This window comes from Mesitornis unicolor, unplaced genomic scaffold (assembly GCF_000695765.1).
Source record: "Mesitornis unicolor isolate BGI_N332 unplaced genomic scaffold, ASM69576v1 scaffold22488, whole genome shotgun sequence".
In the NCBI taxonomy this organism is placed as follows: domain Eukaryota; kingdom Metazoa; phylum Chordata; class Aves; order Mesitornithiformes; family Mesitornithidae; genus Mesitornis; species Mesitornis unicolor.
In genome coordinates, this window is record NW_010201452.1 from 3,377 (window position 1) to 20,322 (window position 16,946).

At 38.4% G+C, this 16,946-nt stretch overlaps 1 protein-coding gene across 1 annotated transcript; it reads left to right on the top strand.

Moving 5' to 3' along the window:
* Positions 1 to 2,566: 2,566 nt before the first annotated feature.
* Positions 2,567 to 14,592, top strand: LCA5 (Leber congenital amaurosis 5). The gene is made up of 7 exons (XM_010190098.1): positions 2,567 to 2,765; positions 5,270 to 5,799; positions 7,263 to 7,400; positions 8,658 to 8,754; positions 9,874 to 10,019; positions 11,873 to 12,008; positions 13,802 to 14,592. Exons 1-7 carry the CDS (start codon positions 2,567 to 2,569, stop codon positions 14,590 to 14,592), a joined length of 2,037 nt encoding a protein of 678 aa, XP_010188400.1.
* The last annotated feature ends 2,354 nt before the right edge of the window (positions 14,593 to 16,946 follow it).

Here is a 16,946-nt window from a genome sequence, read left to right on the forward strand (position 1 = left end):
GTTAGGTCAGTTCCCTTAAGGTAAGCTCCAGGCACTCAAGATGAGTTCAGGCAAAGTCTGACAGGTTTTGTGGCCCATGTTGTTAGATGGAAATGAAGCCTTTGGCTTCAATGACAGCACCGCTTTGTGTGGGTTACAAACACAACTACTGTTTTCAGTGGGTGTTTTCAGTCAGGATGACTGTAATAGCAGGAGGTCTGTGTAACAGCCCTCCAGGGTACTATTTTAAAATTTTATATTACTTTAGTATTTGAATATATTACTTTATATTTTTTTTTTTGCATTCCCTTAGATTCTGTCCTGTGGAGACAGAACTTAGGCAGTCTTGTCTGTGCATCCTCTAGAGCACAGGTTGTCCCCAAAATTCTGCCTGTGTTTCATTTTGGGCGTCATGTTCCCTTCAAGGAGCGAGATAACACTTGTTCTGCACAGGTGTTTGTGAGGCCAGGACTTAGGATTGGAGCTGTTTAGGAGTGGGGATGTACCCTGATACATTCTAATGTTCTTACATTACCTCAGTTTTGCACTCATGAGCGTATCTGGAGGTCTTCATTACACTGAAAAACAAAGAGGATAATGTGATTATGGTTAGGTGTATACTCTTGAAATATCTTTAATAACTACATCATTTCAGAAGCAAAAAGAAAGGTCATTACTAATCATCTGAATGTTCGCAATAACTGATACCTTCCAGTATGTGTTTGCCAGTCTCTAGGACAAGTGATTTCAAGCATAGCTTGGCTTCTTTCTGGGCTTTGCAGTGCAGTTTTAGTTTTCATCAGAATCCTCTCTGACGTTTTAGGCGTGTGATTTATTTGGAACACTTTGAAAATATTTAGGTGCTTAAAAAACATTATGTTGGGAAGTTCCTCCATAAGTAAAGAAAAACACTCTTTTTCCAAATAATTCAGTATTCATTTCCCAGCAGCTTCCCAGTTTTTTATCTGTTGGGATATTTATTTCCCTAATTCCTTCCTGATAGATTATGAGGGCAATCAAATTCCAGTCACTGGAGAGAGAGGTGTGCTTACAGGGAACTGGGCCAGAAAGCTTGAGTTTGTAATGAAACCTCTCTTGGCAGCTGATGTTTCTGCTTGGCTATGCAGTTCTGCATGTACAGACAGTGGAATAGAAGGCCGAGAAGCATGCTAATTTTATTTTATGGGGAAATAATATAGTGAAAATTTTACAGCTCATTTATGGGTATGTTTTATGCCCTGCAATGTAGAAGAGTTTTGATTGAAAGCTGCTCATCTCTGTGTGTGTGTGTAGTTTGCTTTACCACTTATAAATGGGCTAGGAGCTTATGTCATTCAACAGGCAGAGCTGATGGGCTCTGATGCAAGTCCTGTTTACTCACCCATTAGGATCCTGATGTCCTGAAGTGTGATTGAAGGGAGATAGATGGTGAAATAAGCTTGAGAGCTGTGAAGAGCGATGAGAGAGGGTGAGATGTGGGAAGCTGAGCATGGTCACTAAAATACTTCCTAAAATGATGAGAAATTCTTTTGACTGAGAAGGTCAGGAAAATTTTGGCTATATTTGCTCTGTTATAGTCTCAAGAAGTGTCTCCAAAAATACAAAATAAGATGTTTTTACCTTGAGATGAGGTGATTTTTCACTTTACATCAAAAGATAGGCTGCAGGAGCAGCTCTTCTCATTTTATACTTGCTACAGATGTTTACCACATACCAGCAGCATGGGCACTCTGATCAGATATAAAAAAACCTAAAAGGCTGTATTTGCATTTTCCTATAAAGCACATGACCCAGATGTGTGTGCCTCTGCCAGTTCCTGAAGGCATGAACCACTGGATGTTATAGGGTACAAGGGTACTTTCTGGAGCAAAGACTGTGATCCATAGGTACGGGCTCATTAGCGGTTAGAGACAGAATGGCCTCCAGCCAAATGGGACAGCGGATTTAACATTATCAGTGTCAGAAATTGAGATATGGAAGATTTAGTCCAGTTCTACAAATACTATCTCAATTCTAGGCACATGGATAAATTGTTCCTTTATTTGGTTAAAAAGTGTTTGAGTATGTTTAAATTAGTTTCCTGAATAGCTTCAAACTTCCACTTCTGTTTTGCTTTCCAAATGCTTCTTTTCCTCCTCTCTCTAAGCTGGAAGTGATTTCTTATTCTAGATTTAGCTGTGCTAACTTTCTGATTTCTCTTTTGGGGATGAAGTGCCTCAAACTACCGAGTGTAATACTAGTAGCATTCCTAGAGTGATGTCTGTCACATTTAGTATAAATAATAAAGCTAATGTAGCACAGCACGTGGCATAACGTTATAGGAGTACTGAATAATTTTACTTTTCTTTTTTAACCTTTCTTTATTAACTAAACTTTCTTTTCTCTCTCTCTAAATTGTTACAGAAAAATGCATTCTGAATGATAACTGCTGCTTGCTGAATTGAACCGCAAAGATCTCACACTTCACAGATGAAGATGATAAACCCAGGGAAATAATCCAGCTGCTGCCATTGTGACAACTGAAAGGTCCTTTGTGTCAAAATGAACGGTCTTTGAGAAAAATCTGGAGAGCAGTTAAATCTGGAAAATGGGAGAAAGAGTAAGGAGCCCAGATTCGGAACACAGCAGGGGATCAGATGAGGATAAAAATAGTGACTCCTGTTATTCAGATGAAGAGAATACATCTCATTCGTCTGGCCAGTCGCGAACGCTAAGCTTTCCATCTATAAGCCAAGAAAAACGAGGTCACAAAACAAAAACTTCAAACAGCCTTGTGCACTACCAAGGTAGGTAGACAGCAGAAATTGCTGCTTTGTAACTGCTCCGAAGAGTTAATTATCTTTGAAAGCTGAAATAAAGATGGGGAACTACCATTATGAGAATCTACAAGTAAGGTTCGTGTGAATTACGCTACAGGTGGCCGGTAGACTGAGACTGCTTTGTTAAAAACTGCAATTAACCTGATCCTGCACAAGGAGGATTTTAGGTGATTTTCAGTATCATTCAGATGTTTCTTAACAAGTGAACGTGGCTCTTAGCACAGCCTTTTGTTCAATCCTGCTGATGCTCTCTTTTTGTCTTTGACAAAAAGACTCAAGGCCAAGGACCCAAGGAAAGCTCTTACTATGCGGTCAGTAAAAGAGACGATGGTTAAAATTCCTCTGACAAAACTTCCCTGAAGATTTCTCTCCTGTGGAAGTCTAGTTGACCAAGCTTTACAGTGTAATACTGGGTACTTTCAAAAACCAAACAAATGAAATACCACTAATGTGGCAAGAGAGAGAAAGTGGTTTTGGCGAAAGTTAGATGCATGTGGAAATCCAAAGGAAAGTTTTTCCTGGTCCTTCCTTGAGAGTAAAATATCTCCAATCAGAGATGAAATAGCCGCACTATGAGCTCCCTCACACACACCTCACCTACATAAGCTGCTTTCTTGCTTGACATTGTGGGGAAGTGAACATCCCTACAAAAAGGGAGAGAATGGTTGTCCACATCCTGGGCTGAAAGAAGGATGTGAGGCCTCTGGCACACTTTGACAGCTTGTTCTAAATAGTTGCACACATTTTCTGGTGAAATCAGAGCATTTTCTGCCTTTCTCAAGCAAGTGCTCTGTTTCATTCCTGAGTGCTTGATACTGTAGGAATCATTTGGTCAGCATCATGATCTCAAGTGTGCCAGAAGATCAAACTGTGGATACTGAAGTTGCGCAGGGAGTGTATCTCTTCACATCCTTGACAGTGTTGGTGTCCTGGTACAACTGGGGTTTTGCCAAGCTTCTCTGTGTTCAGAAGTGGCATCTTCTCCATAGCAGCCGTGGGTTCGCTTTCTGGGAAACAAAAATTGCAGCTCCACTGTGCTGTTTAATTTGGAGGGGGCAAATGAAGGACTAGTTCCTTGATTACATAGCCAGAACTGAACGTAATTATTACGTGAAGGTATTGGGAATGTCGTGGTGACCTCGAAAGACACAATATATTCCCCAGTTTAACTACATGGTCAGAAATGCAAACTCGGTATTGGAATTTTCTGTTCTGCCCTAAATGTGGAGAAATTCTTGAAGGAGTTGGAAGTGTAGAGTTAATGGGAATACCTTGAGTTGGTGATAGGAGTGGCATCACTCCTGCAGTGCATGTATTAGATAATCTTTTCACACCTGAATGTGACAGAAATTAAAATTAAATTGCAAATTAAAAAACAACCTTCTTTTGTTTGCCCAAGCTGTGGAAAAAATGAGCAGCAAGCAGAAAATGAATGAGTCTTTGTGTAAAACACGTAGAGGAGATTATAAGAAATATTTTAAAGCTGTTACTTTTGCTGTAAAATATTCTCTGTAGGATAGAAATATGGTGAGCACCAAATAGGAGGAAGAATTTGCTGTCACACACACTCACTGTGTATAGGTACCTGCACTATTGCTGTGTCCCAGCTTTCAAGCCTGTGTTATAAGCTGCTGCTCAGTATGATTCTTAAAAAAACACTGATGTACCTTAATGAATTCTGCACTCTCTATACATTCAGTTGTTTTAAGAGATATTTTTGGTGGCTTATGTGATTCAATCTTTGAGTGTGGCTTGAGAGGCAAATAAGATAGAAACAAAATGTTTAGCTTTTATCTTGGGGATGATAATAAAATAGTAATATCAAATAAGAATGCAAGTGATGCATACTAGTAATCAAATAAGGGTACTGTGTGGAAAATAACTTGTGATACAGGAATAAATTATTCAGGGGAGAACTGAATTTTCATGGGATTTATGCTTTTGCTTTGGAGGCTTTTTGCACTGAGCCTTTGAAATGTGCTGTTTTGTCTGTAAGCATGGCAGCTGGATTTGGAAATACTACTGCATTTGTCTGAGAGAATTACATCTTGCATAATACATAACCAGCTAACGCTCAGCTAATTGTTGCCATTTTGAAAGCATTTGATAATATCGTATGCATGAGAGTACAGTATTTCTAAACATTTTAATAAACATCATCAAATATTAACCACATATGACTGTTATTTCTGATACGATTTGCAGATGATTACTTTATAGCGGTCCTTTATTGATGGCTGCAAATAATACTTCATGCGGTAGATCACAAACACAAATCTCCATTTATTTTAATCTCTCAAAAGGAGCATAAGCCTATCATGTGTATGCCTTTTATTGTCTGATTTGGAAGCTGCAATCTCTGCTAAGTATCGTAAAATTGTTTCAGGCAGAGCTTTATTCCACGAAGGATGTCTGAACAGACAGATTGCATTGTCTTACAGTAAGCATGCTTTTTATTTTTCCTCTCTTAGCCACGAAGAAATTGGGTTCCAAATACGTGCCAAGCAAAAGAGGGACGCAGTGTGGTTTCCACTCGCAGAGCCTGACTAGGGATTCTCCTGCAAAAGATATAGATCTTGTTACCAAAAGAGTTCTTTCTGCCAGGCTGCTGAAAATCAATGACCTCCGAAATGAGCTGACTGAGCTCCACATCAAACTGGATGAGCTGCAGAAGGAGAACAGGGCACTGAAGAGGCTTCAGCACCGGCAGGAGAAAGCCTTGAATAAGTTTGAAGATACAGAAAATGAAATCTCGCAGCTCCTCGCTCGGCACAACAACGAGGTCAGAATATTAAGGGAGCGCCTTCGAAAATCTCAAGAGAAGGAACGTGCAACTGAGCAGCGGCTGAAAGATTCGCAAGATGAACTGTACAGAACAAAAACTGCCTTGCAGAAACTGAAAAAGCTGTCTGCAGATAAGCACCTTGCCGAAAGAGATGACCTGGCAAAGAAACTGGCCTATGCAGAGAGCAGGCTGGAGGACAATGAAAAAATAATTAAGGTGAGATGTCTTTTTTTTCGTAAGAAATTCTGGTGGTGATATTTCTCACCAGTATAAGCTTCATGACTTTTGTGGTTTTTTCATAGTCGTGGAACAAATAGAAAATTATTTCTTTATTTACATATGGGTAGCATCAAGTAAAGTATTTCCAAGGTGGTTTTATGGTTACACGCTTAGTAACTGTGCGTTCAGGTTTCTGTTTACAAAGTGAGTGTATTTTGTCAGAATGTTTGCTGTGGACTTGTGCTTGTAACTAGTTGATATTAACTAGTTTTTATAACTAGTGATAATGTTTCAGAAATGCATGCAGTTATAATAAAACTTTATGCAGCCTAGTTTCTCCTCTTGAAGGGGAAGAATTTGTTAAAGATTTTAGGAGTATTTGGGGAACTGTACACTAAAATTCTAGAAAACATCTATATAGTAATTCCTTTTCCATTTTGTGAACTACATTCATGCAGTGTTTGATTGTCCACTCTTCTGCATATCTGAGAGCTGAGCTGAACAAAATGACAGCAATTTTTTTAATACCAAAACGAGCTTTAGAACATGTTACGGGTATTAATTTGTGCAACGTATTTTAATTTTGTTCAGCAAAAATGTTGACATTTTTGTAAACGTGTCTAAAAACTCACCTTATTTAAAAATAATTGTGGCAACACTATTAAACTGTTGGTAGTTGTATGAAATACTATTTTCAGCTGAGATTATGTTGGTCATTAAAGTGATGTTAAAGCTTGGTGTCTATATTAGTAATTTAGCCTGAATTACATTACAGAGATAGTGGATCTGGAAATCCAAAGGATTAAGCTGGAAACTAAGCTTTCATAAAATAAATCCCAAAATAGCAAGATACAACTGCTGAGTTACCCAAGTAACCCCACTCTGTAGTTTTATGGTCATGTATTTCAGCATTTCTAGAACTGGATAATGTTACAGTGAATCATACTCTAAAAAGTACGGGATTTTCTTCTACTTTTTTTCCTTCTCTCATCACCACAGGTTGCTATTGCAAGGCGAGGATACGTAAATGAAATCACAGTCACAAGTTTGTTTCTAGCAGAAAGGTTAACAATTACTTCTTTTCTTCTTCCTCCTAATCGTGTACTTTCAGAGAAGTGTTCTGCTTCTTATCAGAAAGATAAGAATTCTTCTGTCATCAGTCTGAGATTTGGCTTAAGAGATCTGGAGGTCCCCTGTGCCAAAAGCCTTGCAGAAAGGAGTGTTTGTTCCCACTCTGTCCTCAGATCACCTCTCAGTGCTCCAGAAGGATGAGCTGCAGCGTCTGCAGGTGCTTTGGCTGCCCCCCCAAAGTTAGGATTAAGGGTTTAAATGCATTCAGTGTTACAGCAGTGGTGGAGCTGATATCTGAATCCAAGATGCTGGTTTACTGTAATTTTATTTAAATAATTTGACTCTAAAAATGTACTTTGGTTATTAAATAGCTATTGTTTTAATTGAAGGATCTGGAAAAAAACCTTGAATTAAGTGGCAGCAGTTTTCAACGAGAGTTACATGCAAAGAAAAAAAAGATACTCGAGGCCCAAGAAGAAAAGAGAGTTCTCCAGGAAGAGCTTCATCAACTAAATCAGAAGCTGAAGGTAAAATGTGAAGCAATGCAAGCTGCTAACCATATTGTGACATTTTATCTTTGGAAGTATCTGTAAGCAGGGTTGAATAGTTTACCAGTGACTGCACCGTACTCTGCTGTGTACTTAATTACATACCACATGTGAGGTCTTTTCCTGCTTTAAATTGAAACGTTCTGTGCTCTGACCCAGCAGCGTCTGTAAAAGGAATGTCTCTGTGTTAATCATTGTTGTTAGCACTGGTTAAGAGAAGCAAGATCAAGTACATAGCCAGGCATTGCGATTAAACCACAAGATCTACTTGGAAAATAGATTTTGAAAGCTTGATTTTTAAAATAAAATCTGCAGGTATATACAGTACTTTAGGTTACTAATGTACTTGCATTGCAGTAGGTTTGCGTAAAGTTTAATTGCATGTATTTGAGATATTCACGCGTTGCTAAATCTGTGCAAAGATTTATTTGCATGCCCCACCCCATTGTTGCCCAAATTCTAAATGTAAAGACTGAAAATATTGTCATGTTCTACCTTGTCAGCTTATCTTCTGAAAAAAAAATGTATTTGAGGTGAGTACTTCATTTCTAGGAGAATTTCCTTGAAAGCCCAAGTCTCAAACATACTTAAATAATGGAGATGCACCAGTTTACCACCTTACTATCAAGCAAGTAGCAGTAGCGTTAGTAACTCAAAAACTTGTTTGTTTAGAGTGTTTTAAGCCTGATTTTTTTAGTGGTGGCTTGCTATTTTGAAAATAATTTCACTAGCAGATGATTTCTGATAACTCTTCAATGTATTTTCTTCTTTCATGACATTTATTGAATAGTTTGTCTCTATGATGCAGTGGGCCCCTGCATAGCAGTTGTGGCATGCCCGGTGACGAGTACCATTGCTAACATTGAGATGGTTAACTCTTTACAGTACTGACAATTCAGTTGTGCAATCTGTACACACATTGTAAGTTTTATTCAGGTTTGTGGAAACATGGGCATTTAGTTTTATTTTCACTGCAGAGATGCTCTTTTTCCAGAATATTTTGCTAATGAGTTTTTTGGTGGGATGAGTGAAGTTCTATGTGCTTTCTAATAGCATAGGAAAAGTTAGGAACGTGATTATTCTCCTTAAATCACTGGACATAAATAGTGATTGCTTTACTCTGTTTCTATTTACAATGTGTGTTTTTAGTTTAATTTATTGCTTTGCCAATAACTAATAAAAGTTACTAATAACATTAGTATCTTATTCTGTTGTACCTGCCTTTTTCACTCACAGGAAAAAGAAAGAGATCTTGAAGTGAAAAATATATATGCTAATCGTATGTTGAAGCTGTCACCAAGAAAAGACGTGGATATCATACAAAGAAAAAGAGGTAACTTACATAAAGCAATAAAGGCAGAAAAAGTATTAGCGACACTTAAATTCCTCTGCTGCATTTTCTCATTCAAGCTGTTCAGTGTTTGACTCTACCACTGCTTGTTCAAGAACATTCACTTTTCTGCACTGCTTTCAACACCGCTGGTCACAGAGAAGGGCACGATTTTTGTTTGACTGCTCTGTAGCTGCTTCTGCAGCAGAACCAAAACCCAGAGTTTCATCAAACAGCGTCCTTAGCTCCTGTCATACCACATGTTCCTGGGTGGGGGGAAGAGATTGTAGTAAATTCTCTAATGGATCATAGACAATGTGTACCTGACAATAAATTACAGAGGCTTTAAAAATACGTCACTTCACTGCTGTGAATATTTTGGTGATGTTTTTTATTTGTTTTTTGCTAATTCATATTTACTGTCTGTCAGATGAGCTGCGCTTTTCTTTTCCTTAAAGAGTACCAGTGTCCCGGAATATAATCTTGTAAAAGTATCAGTGCAGTGATTTCTTCTGGTGTGACAAGGCAGCCTCAAGCCTTATGCTGCCCACATAAAATGTGTTTATACATGTGTCTGTGTGTGTGCTTAGCCTGTGTTCACTGCATCAGTAGAATCTACTTGTCAGAAGAAGCAGGAATTTATGGGACTGTTTTAAATATTCAGTGCCAGCATTTCAAACAGTTTGTCTACTGCTCATTTTATTATAGATAATTTACTATTACTCCATTTTAAGTTCAGATTTTCAACAGTGTCACAGAGATAAATGTATGTATTTCAAAGATGCAAATAAGTGAATCTTAATTTGATGAGTTCGCTTTTCTACACGTAGCTTCTATGACAAGAGGAGTGAGATATTTTGTGGGGATTTTTTACCAAATGCTTAGTGTGCAGTAATGACCTCAGCTTTAAGGTGAGTTGATTTTTTTCTAGTAGAAGTTTTCAAAGCAGTTTTTTTAAATTAGCCTTTGCAGATGCTGAAGACGACTTGTCAATACTTTCCACTTCCATTGGCTGTGATACAGTCTTTTATCTTTGCTGCAAATCACTAAAAATGAGAGATAGGTATGCAGTGGGATATTTTCAAGTAAAACCATGGTTTGATTAGTTTGTATTTTCTACAGCCAACAACCAAAGTACTAAAAAAGGAGCGCAGCTGACTAAAGGCGTCCAGACCAGCGGATACTTCTCACCGGTGGAATTTCTTCCAGAGTCAGAATTGGTCCGCGGTGACGCAGCAAACAAGAAAGAAGGGATTCTTCCTAAAATAGTGAGTTCCCTAAAAATTTGAGACTTGCTCCAGTTAACTCACCTATCAGACTGGATATTTAATGTAGACCTTATATTTTTAAAACTATATGTATACAAATATGAATATATATATAGAATATAATTTAGAAAATGTTCTGATAAGAGAAACTGTGCCCTTCCAGAAAGATCATACTCCATTTCTGTGACACTTCATTCACCATATCCTATATCTTACTGATAACCATTAGCTCAATTTGTTTCTTTTTCTGCCACTGTCATTTCTTGGAAGTTTTTTTTAGACTTCATTTTGCATTTCTCCCCTTTTCTTTATTTCCAGTGCTTACTTGAGCAATCTGTTGTAACAGTGCTGGCTGCCTTGTCTCTCCTTTTGCTTTGGTCTTTATTATGGTTTCTTTTCATTTCCAGATTTATTTCACAATGCATAAATCTAACACTTCCTCGTATTGTTGTAGTGCTGGTATTTCTTCTGTTGTTTTTCCAGCTTTGTGAATGCGGTTGGATTTTTTTGTTTTTCCATTTCCCTTTTTATTATAAAATAGTACCATTAGAACTATTGCTAACACTTCTGTGACCTCAAGCTAAAATCAAAGATTTGTAAGATATTACACATCAGAGTGACACAGTTTCCGGTACAAATTGTACAGTTCTGGTTACATGAGGCTAGGGCCATTTGTCAGCAGTAACGCTCTGGTGGTGGTCCTGACTGACTTCCTGACAGGACCGAAGCTTTTTCATGGCTGGTTCATTCATATGTTCTGTCTTCCAAAATCCTTTAAGTACGGCTGTAGTTTAATGTATGCATTCTTCCAGCATTTACATTGGTGTGTGAGTTACGGAAATGCACGGTTAATACAAGTGCAGCTCAGGGAATCCAAATATCTGTCATCTTATCAACCCCTCTAGTTCATGTATGGCTGCTGCTTTATATAATGTAAATTAGATTTGGGTAGCCTGTGCTTCCTAAGTCAAGCATTTTAAATACCATTCCACCATCTCTTTGTGAAGTTTGGGGTTGGTTTTTTTAATATAATAATGATAATATTGTACATGAAGGGAAAACGCTTGCATTTGTTTTGGCTAGTAGTCGTATTTTCTTTGGTCATTAGGTAGTAACTCTTTATTTCTCTTAGAAGTGTATTTTAATCTAGAAGCTTAATTTACTCTAAAATAAGCACAGGTTACAAAGTTAGCATCCACACGTTGGATTTCTCTGGCTTTCTCTTTGCTTCATTGCCACTACTTTTCTGTGTTAGTGATTTTTACTGCTGACATTAATATCTTTTCTGCAGGTTCTTTCTGTATAAATGTGTGTATATAATCACTAGCTGAACATTTCAGCCAAAATTAAACCATTCTTTTTCACTGTTTGTAACTTAATACTCCATAACTTTAAGTACCACCGTGACACTGCCTGAATCCACAGCGCACCTCACTCCAGTAAAAAGATCAGAGTGTGGAAATAGAGGGCAACTAATTGCTTGCATGTTAAAAGAATGAAAAGAAATAGTAAATAATAGAAATAGAAACAAATAATGTGGTGGGGTCTGGCCGTCTGTTATTACAGCTTTATGACATTGGAGCTGCAGCTTTCCTGCAGTGTGGAATACAGAATGGAGTTGATTATCTATTCATTTTGTTTCTGGTGCATAAAACTCTGTTGGAGGTGATAAGATTTTTAGGGCCAAACCCCTGGGTTGTCAAAGCTGGTTTGGTTTTGATCACTTGCTGATTTTTATGGTTAGCAGTAGGAATGTGATTTCAGAATGACATAGAAGTTGATATGATTTGGTTTGTTTGTTTTTATTGCTTATTTTTCCCCATCGATTTCAGTTTTGGATCAATTTATTTCAGGAAAAAGAAAGCCAAGATAAAGAATGGAAGGAGCAAACAGACCTGAGACAGGACCAAGACAGGGAAAAGGAAGAGAAACTGAAATGTCTTCAGGAAATACAGGCTGTGGAAGAGAGGGCTCAAAAACTACATGAAGGTAAGAAACCAGGCAGCTGAAGGCTGGAAAATACAGCATAGAATACTGATCAAGTGAGGCTGCTTGTTTCTTGTGAGAAGAGCAAAATTACTTTGCAGAGATCACTACAGTGGAAAATTATTTTCAGTTACATTATGCAAAGAGAATCAGAAATAAATACGGGATGTAAGGTAATCTGTATCCTAAACTCAGCTGTGATGAAGAATGCAGCAGCAAAAGATGCTGTCCGCTAAAAAATACTGAACCCCAAAGAGATTTTGCTTTACAAAACAAGGGTGACATAGCAGGTAAATGCTGATGTTATCTCTGACTTGCTAGATGTTACTGAGGCAGGCAGAAGATTTTTGCTATTATAGAACAAATCTACTTTCCTTATTATGGCTTTATTATGGTTTATTTCAGTGCGTATCTACTTCACTCGTATCATCTGAAATTGTAGTTTCTCCTTTCACTTGTGGTTATCTGAATCATTTGGTGTGGCCATGTGAGAAATGTCAGTTTCTATCATTGCATTTCGATACAGCTTTTTGTACTCATTTGGTTTTCACGCCATTTTAAGTCTCTTAATATTCCAAAGTATTTCAGATGGACTGCATCCTGTCATGTTAAAATACTCTTTCAGTGATTATACTTAATGAACAGAAACACTCATTCTAGGTGACAAGGAAGGATTCAAAAAATCTGTAGCTGCTTTCAGAGGTGAATTCTGTGTAAAATCTCGTACTTCCACTGGCATCAGTGCACAACTTACCCAGGCCAAGAATCTGCTCTGTTGTGTCTCTAAATAAGATGATTCTGACCTCCTTTCCTATCTACAGTAATAGCTGGTATTTCACCCACCTTACATACAGAAAAGTAGCTCCTTGCATAACTTGGTATAACAATATGCTATTGAAAAAAATATATTAAATGTATCAACTGAACTATTGCAGTTATTCCTGTAAGCTTGATCTGAAGTACAAGAGATAACATGGAACTTTATGAAAACACCAGCCAGAAATGTGAATAAAGTGTTCAAAGGGGAATGCTGGTGTGCTGAAGGGATCAAGTAGTTGTATTCAACTTTTTGCCAAACACGTCTGTTGTCTTGATAGAAAAACATTTTAAAGAGAGAAATATTTGGGAAGCTCCCTTTTTCTTGTACACATAAGTATTTGCAGGTTCTACGTAGAAGTTTATTTGGTGTCTCTTTATAGCTGTGCAAACTGACATGTGGTATTTGCACAAACACTCATTGAGTTGACGTGGTGATACACAGAACACCCGTGTGAAAGGGTTTTCTGTATGCGGCAGATGCAGTGTATTTGAAATCATTCACAACTTGAAACTGGTAGTGACTGCTGTGACTTTGTGGCCTGAAAGCTTCACAGAAGTGGTTCCCTTTATGGGAAAAACAAATAAACAGCCAAACAAAACCACGTATCCTGGAGCTGTCCTGAGGTCGGTGATGCTGGCAAAGAAAATTAAAGCACAGCGATGTTGTAATCGTTTTCATTCAAACCCCGGAAAGGGGAAGGCAATTGGCAGAAATGAAATTTCTCTGAATATTCTAAAATGTGGATAATGTCCTAATTCCTTTGGAAGGTGACAGCATACCCTGGAGACCATAGCAGAGAATCTGGTGTGAATTTAGTTGTAATTTTTTAATTTATTTTTGCAGTACAAAACCCACATTATTGGTAGAGGAGCATATTAAGAACTCAATGGCTTTTGCTTGCATTATAGTCAAAATATTCTTTTAAAGGCATTTTAAAACTAAAACATTTGAAATAATGTTTAAATATTTCCTGCAGAGCGGGAAAGGGAAGAATGCGACAAAATGAAAAAAGAAAGCAGCTTTTTATTGGATAAAGAAGAGAAAGCAAAGATGGAGACAGAAATCCACAAACCTCAGGTAGAGAGAGAAGGCACTGGAATGCTGGAAGGGTGGCACAAGACAGAGTTCCTGCTTGCTAAAATGCAAGAAATTGATAGAGAAACTCGGAATGTAACCAACATGAAACCTGCTTCCCAAGCATCTCTCATAAATCCAGCAAGAAAATCTGAATCCCTGGAGAAAAAAGAAAAGACTCATCTGTTCTTTGAGCTTCCCGGGAAGGTTACCAATGGGTTTCCTGGAGATGACAGCCAGGATGATGCCGTGAGAGCACAAGGGCAGAAGCAACGAAATCCAAGCAGTGAGTTAACATTTGGTAGTTATGTACCTTCCTTTGGGAAGGGATCGGGGAGACCAAGCTGGCTTACTCAAAAAAGCAGCAACTTGGAAGAAAATGTTCAGGAAAACGCCGATTTCAATAGTAAAAAGGAAAAGAAATCCAATTTAATGGAGCAGCTCTTTGGAAGCAGTGCCAGTACCGTCTCTCTTTCTAAAACCAGTGACACAATGCCTTTTGACATAGATTGGGACTCTGGTAGTACTCTTCTTGTTGACAAAAACAGTAAAGGCAAAGGAAAAGAAGGCAACGAGCTTTTTGGTGAGGGAAGAAACGTAACCAGGCACCGTTTGCAACACACTACAAGCAGGCCAGGACTGAAGACCCTTGGTTCTATAGAAGGTGAAATCGAAGAAGTATTCTTACAATGAACATGTTTTTATATGTTCCGTGTGTAAATACTGAAAAAACTATTTTCATGTAATATTTATTAGATACAGATTTGAAACCTTCCAGTTACATTGTAAAGCCTTATGAAGGAATAATTTACATAAATGAGTATATGTATAGAGGAAAGATGCACTTTGATAGAACAGCCTAACCTATATGCAGTAAATTTCTCCTAAGATATAATATCCAAATACTGACCCTGGAGATCTCTTCTGACAGAAAGGCAGGGAAAGTGTCCTGAGGGACTTTGGTAGATGGGACAGGTGCTGGCTACCAGATGAGCATCTCTAATGAGCCAGCATAGGAAGCGTTGGGGTTTTTTTACCTGTAGGATGCTTCCAGTACACTGCTTTTCATTTGGAGTACTTCTTTTAAGCCTCAGATACTTTATTTCTCAGGCATTCGGAGAGCCTCTTCACTGCATCAGAAGAAGACGTGTAATGTCAGTGCCACGAAATGCGTAGCAGAGACGTAGCTGGCACAAAGGCTCAGGTAGAAGGAGAATATTCTGCACTGCAGTCGTGTTATCTCAGAAGAACATCAACAGAAACACAATTAACTCAGGAACAGCTGATCTCTCTTCTGCATAGGCTTGGGTTTTTTTATGCATAGGTAGACCTTACTACCAAATTTGTCTAACTCATATATTCAGGTTATGTTTATTATATAATGCCATTTTTTGCAATTTCTGAATTTTCTGTGTGAATTCCAGTCATTACTTAGTCGTTTTTTTAACAAAATGGTTTTATTAAATCACTTAAGTAAAAATGTTGTGTGTAGATCATCTTTAACACAAAGTTCTGCCTTTTTATATCGTTGATACTGGGGGGGAAGGGAGGGTTGGTAGCAACATTGCTAGTGGTGTTATTGCTGCATTGTGCCATGTACACAAATTGAAAAGGTAAGTAAGGAAGGATTTAGCAGAGGCATTCCAGAAAGTAAGTGAAGGTCATTCCTTACTGGAACAACAGATTTAGAAATGCATCTCTGATATGCTCCCTATGAGCCTGATTCAAAACATACTAAAATACAGAAAAGAATTCTCATGATTTCAAGATGCTTTGGGTCAAGATTTCTCTGAACACAATGAAAAGAAAGGCTGATGTCTCCATCATGCAATAACTTTCCATTCAGAAAGAAAATTACTCAAAGATCCAGACCCAGTGTGTGGGACTGTTCTCCACAGACCCTGTAGTGAAGAGCAACTCCTGTGCACCTGCTTGCTTACAGTCCCAGTTGTATTGAGTATAACATTATATTATATTGATTATACAGAATTTAGCTGGTTCGTTTTGCTTGCAAACGGTCAGAATATCAGGACAATTCTGACCAGCAGCAGTGAATTGAACTGCCTGTGTTACCCTTCAGGACATCTCTGGGGAAATGCTGTGTTGGAGGAGGTAGGAGAAGCCTGCGGGTGAACACTGTGGCTGTTTGTGGGTGGGTGGTTGTTTCTCTTAACTTCCTTGTCCTAATTGTGGGTGAGTGCTGGCTCTCTGGGAGGCAGCGCTTTGCTCCTGAAGATGCTGCCAGGGTGGGCTCTTTATTTTTCTTTCCTGTGGTTGAGGATCCTAAGGCACAGAACAAAGCTGTAGCTGCTGCAGTTATTAAGGGTCATGTAGTGTACAGAGGGTTGGTTTTTTGTTTCTTTGCAAGTCAACCCATTAACACCTGGCAAATTCTAACTATCACACCAAACTGACGTGCCCTGCTGTTTCCATTACAAATGGACAGTTCCTAACCTGTTTCATATGACCAATCCCTTCTGAAGTTCACAAATGTTCACATCCCGTTACCAGACTCCTGATGCAAACACTGTGGCAACTTGCACTAAGAAATGTGTATCTGCATTAGGAAGGTGAAAATAAACTAATCTGCTGGGAACAGTAGCACAGGTACTAGTTTCTTCCTCTCATTGCTCTCTACAGCTTATTCTCTTTTCTTGCTGCACTTTCCGGTTTTAGAGTCACTTATGTGCAAATACTGTTATAGTTCAAATGTGTTAAAAAGCCAGTGCTTGGAGAGGGAATCTTCTGTTTGGGGTTGGGAACCTTTGGGTCCTTCTGACATCTGTAAGTAGTGTTTCTGCTCTTGCGTAACAGTTTTCCACTGACTGGAAGCACATTTTGCAAGGTCTTAAAAGGCCTCAAGGACCTTATGATTGGGCACATTGATCCCCTGTGGTCCTCTTGACCTGCGGTGTCAAGTACAGCATCCAGATTGTCTGCATGTTGCTTTTAGTGGTGGCAGTGTTCAATAGCACTTGATTGACCACAAAATAATCTATCTTGTGTGGTAAAAAGTAGGCCACAAGTGCTTTGATGATGATTTATGT

Bases quoted from the DNA above. Each gene is read 5' to 3' on its own strand.
- LCA5 (XM_010190098.1), top strand. From the start codon at position 2,567: ATGGGAGAAAGAGTAAGGAGCCCAGATTCGGAACACAGCAGGGGATCA. The intron at 7,401-8,657 runs GTAAAATGTGAA...TTTCACTCACAG, and splicing joins AACTAAATCAGAAGCTGAAG to GAAAAAGAAAGAGATCTTGA. The intron at 12,009-13,801 runs GTAAGAAACCAG...TATTTCCTGCAG, and splicing joins GGCTCAAAAACTACATGAAG to AGCGGGAAAGGGAAGAATGC.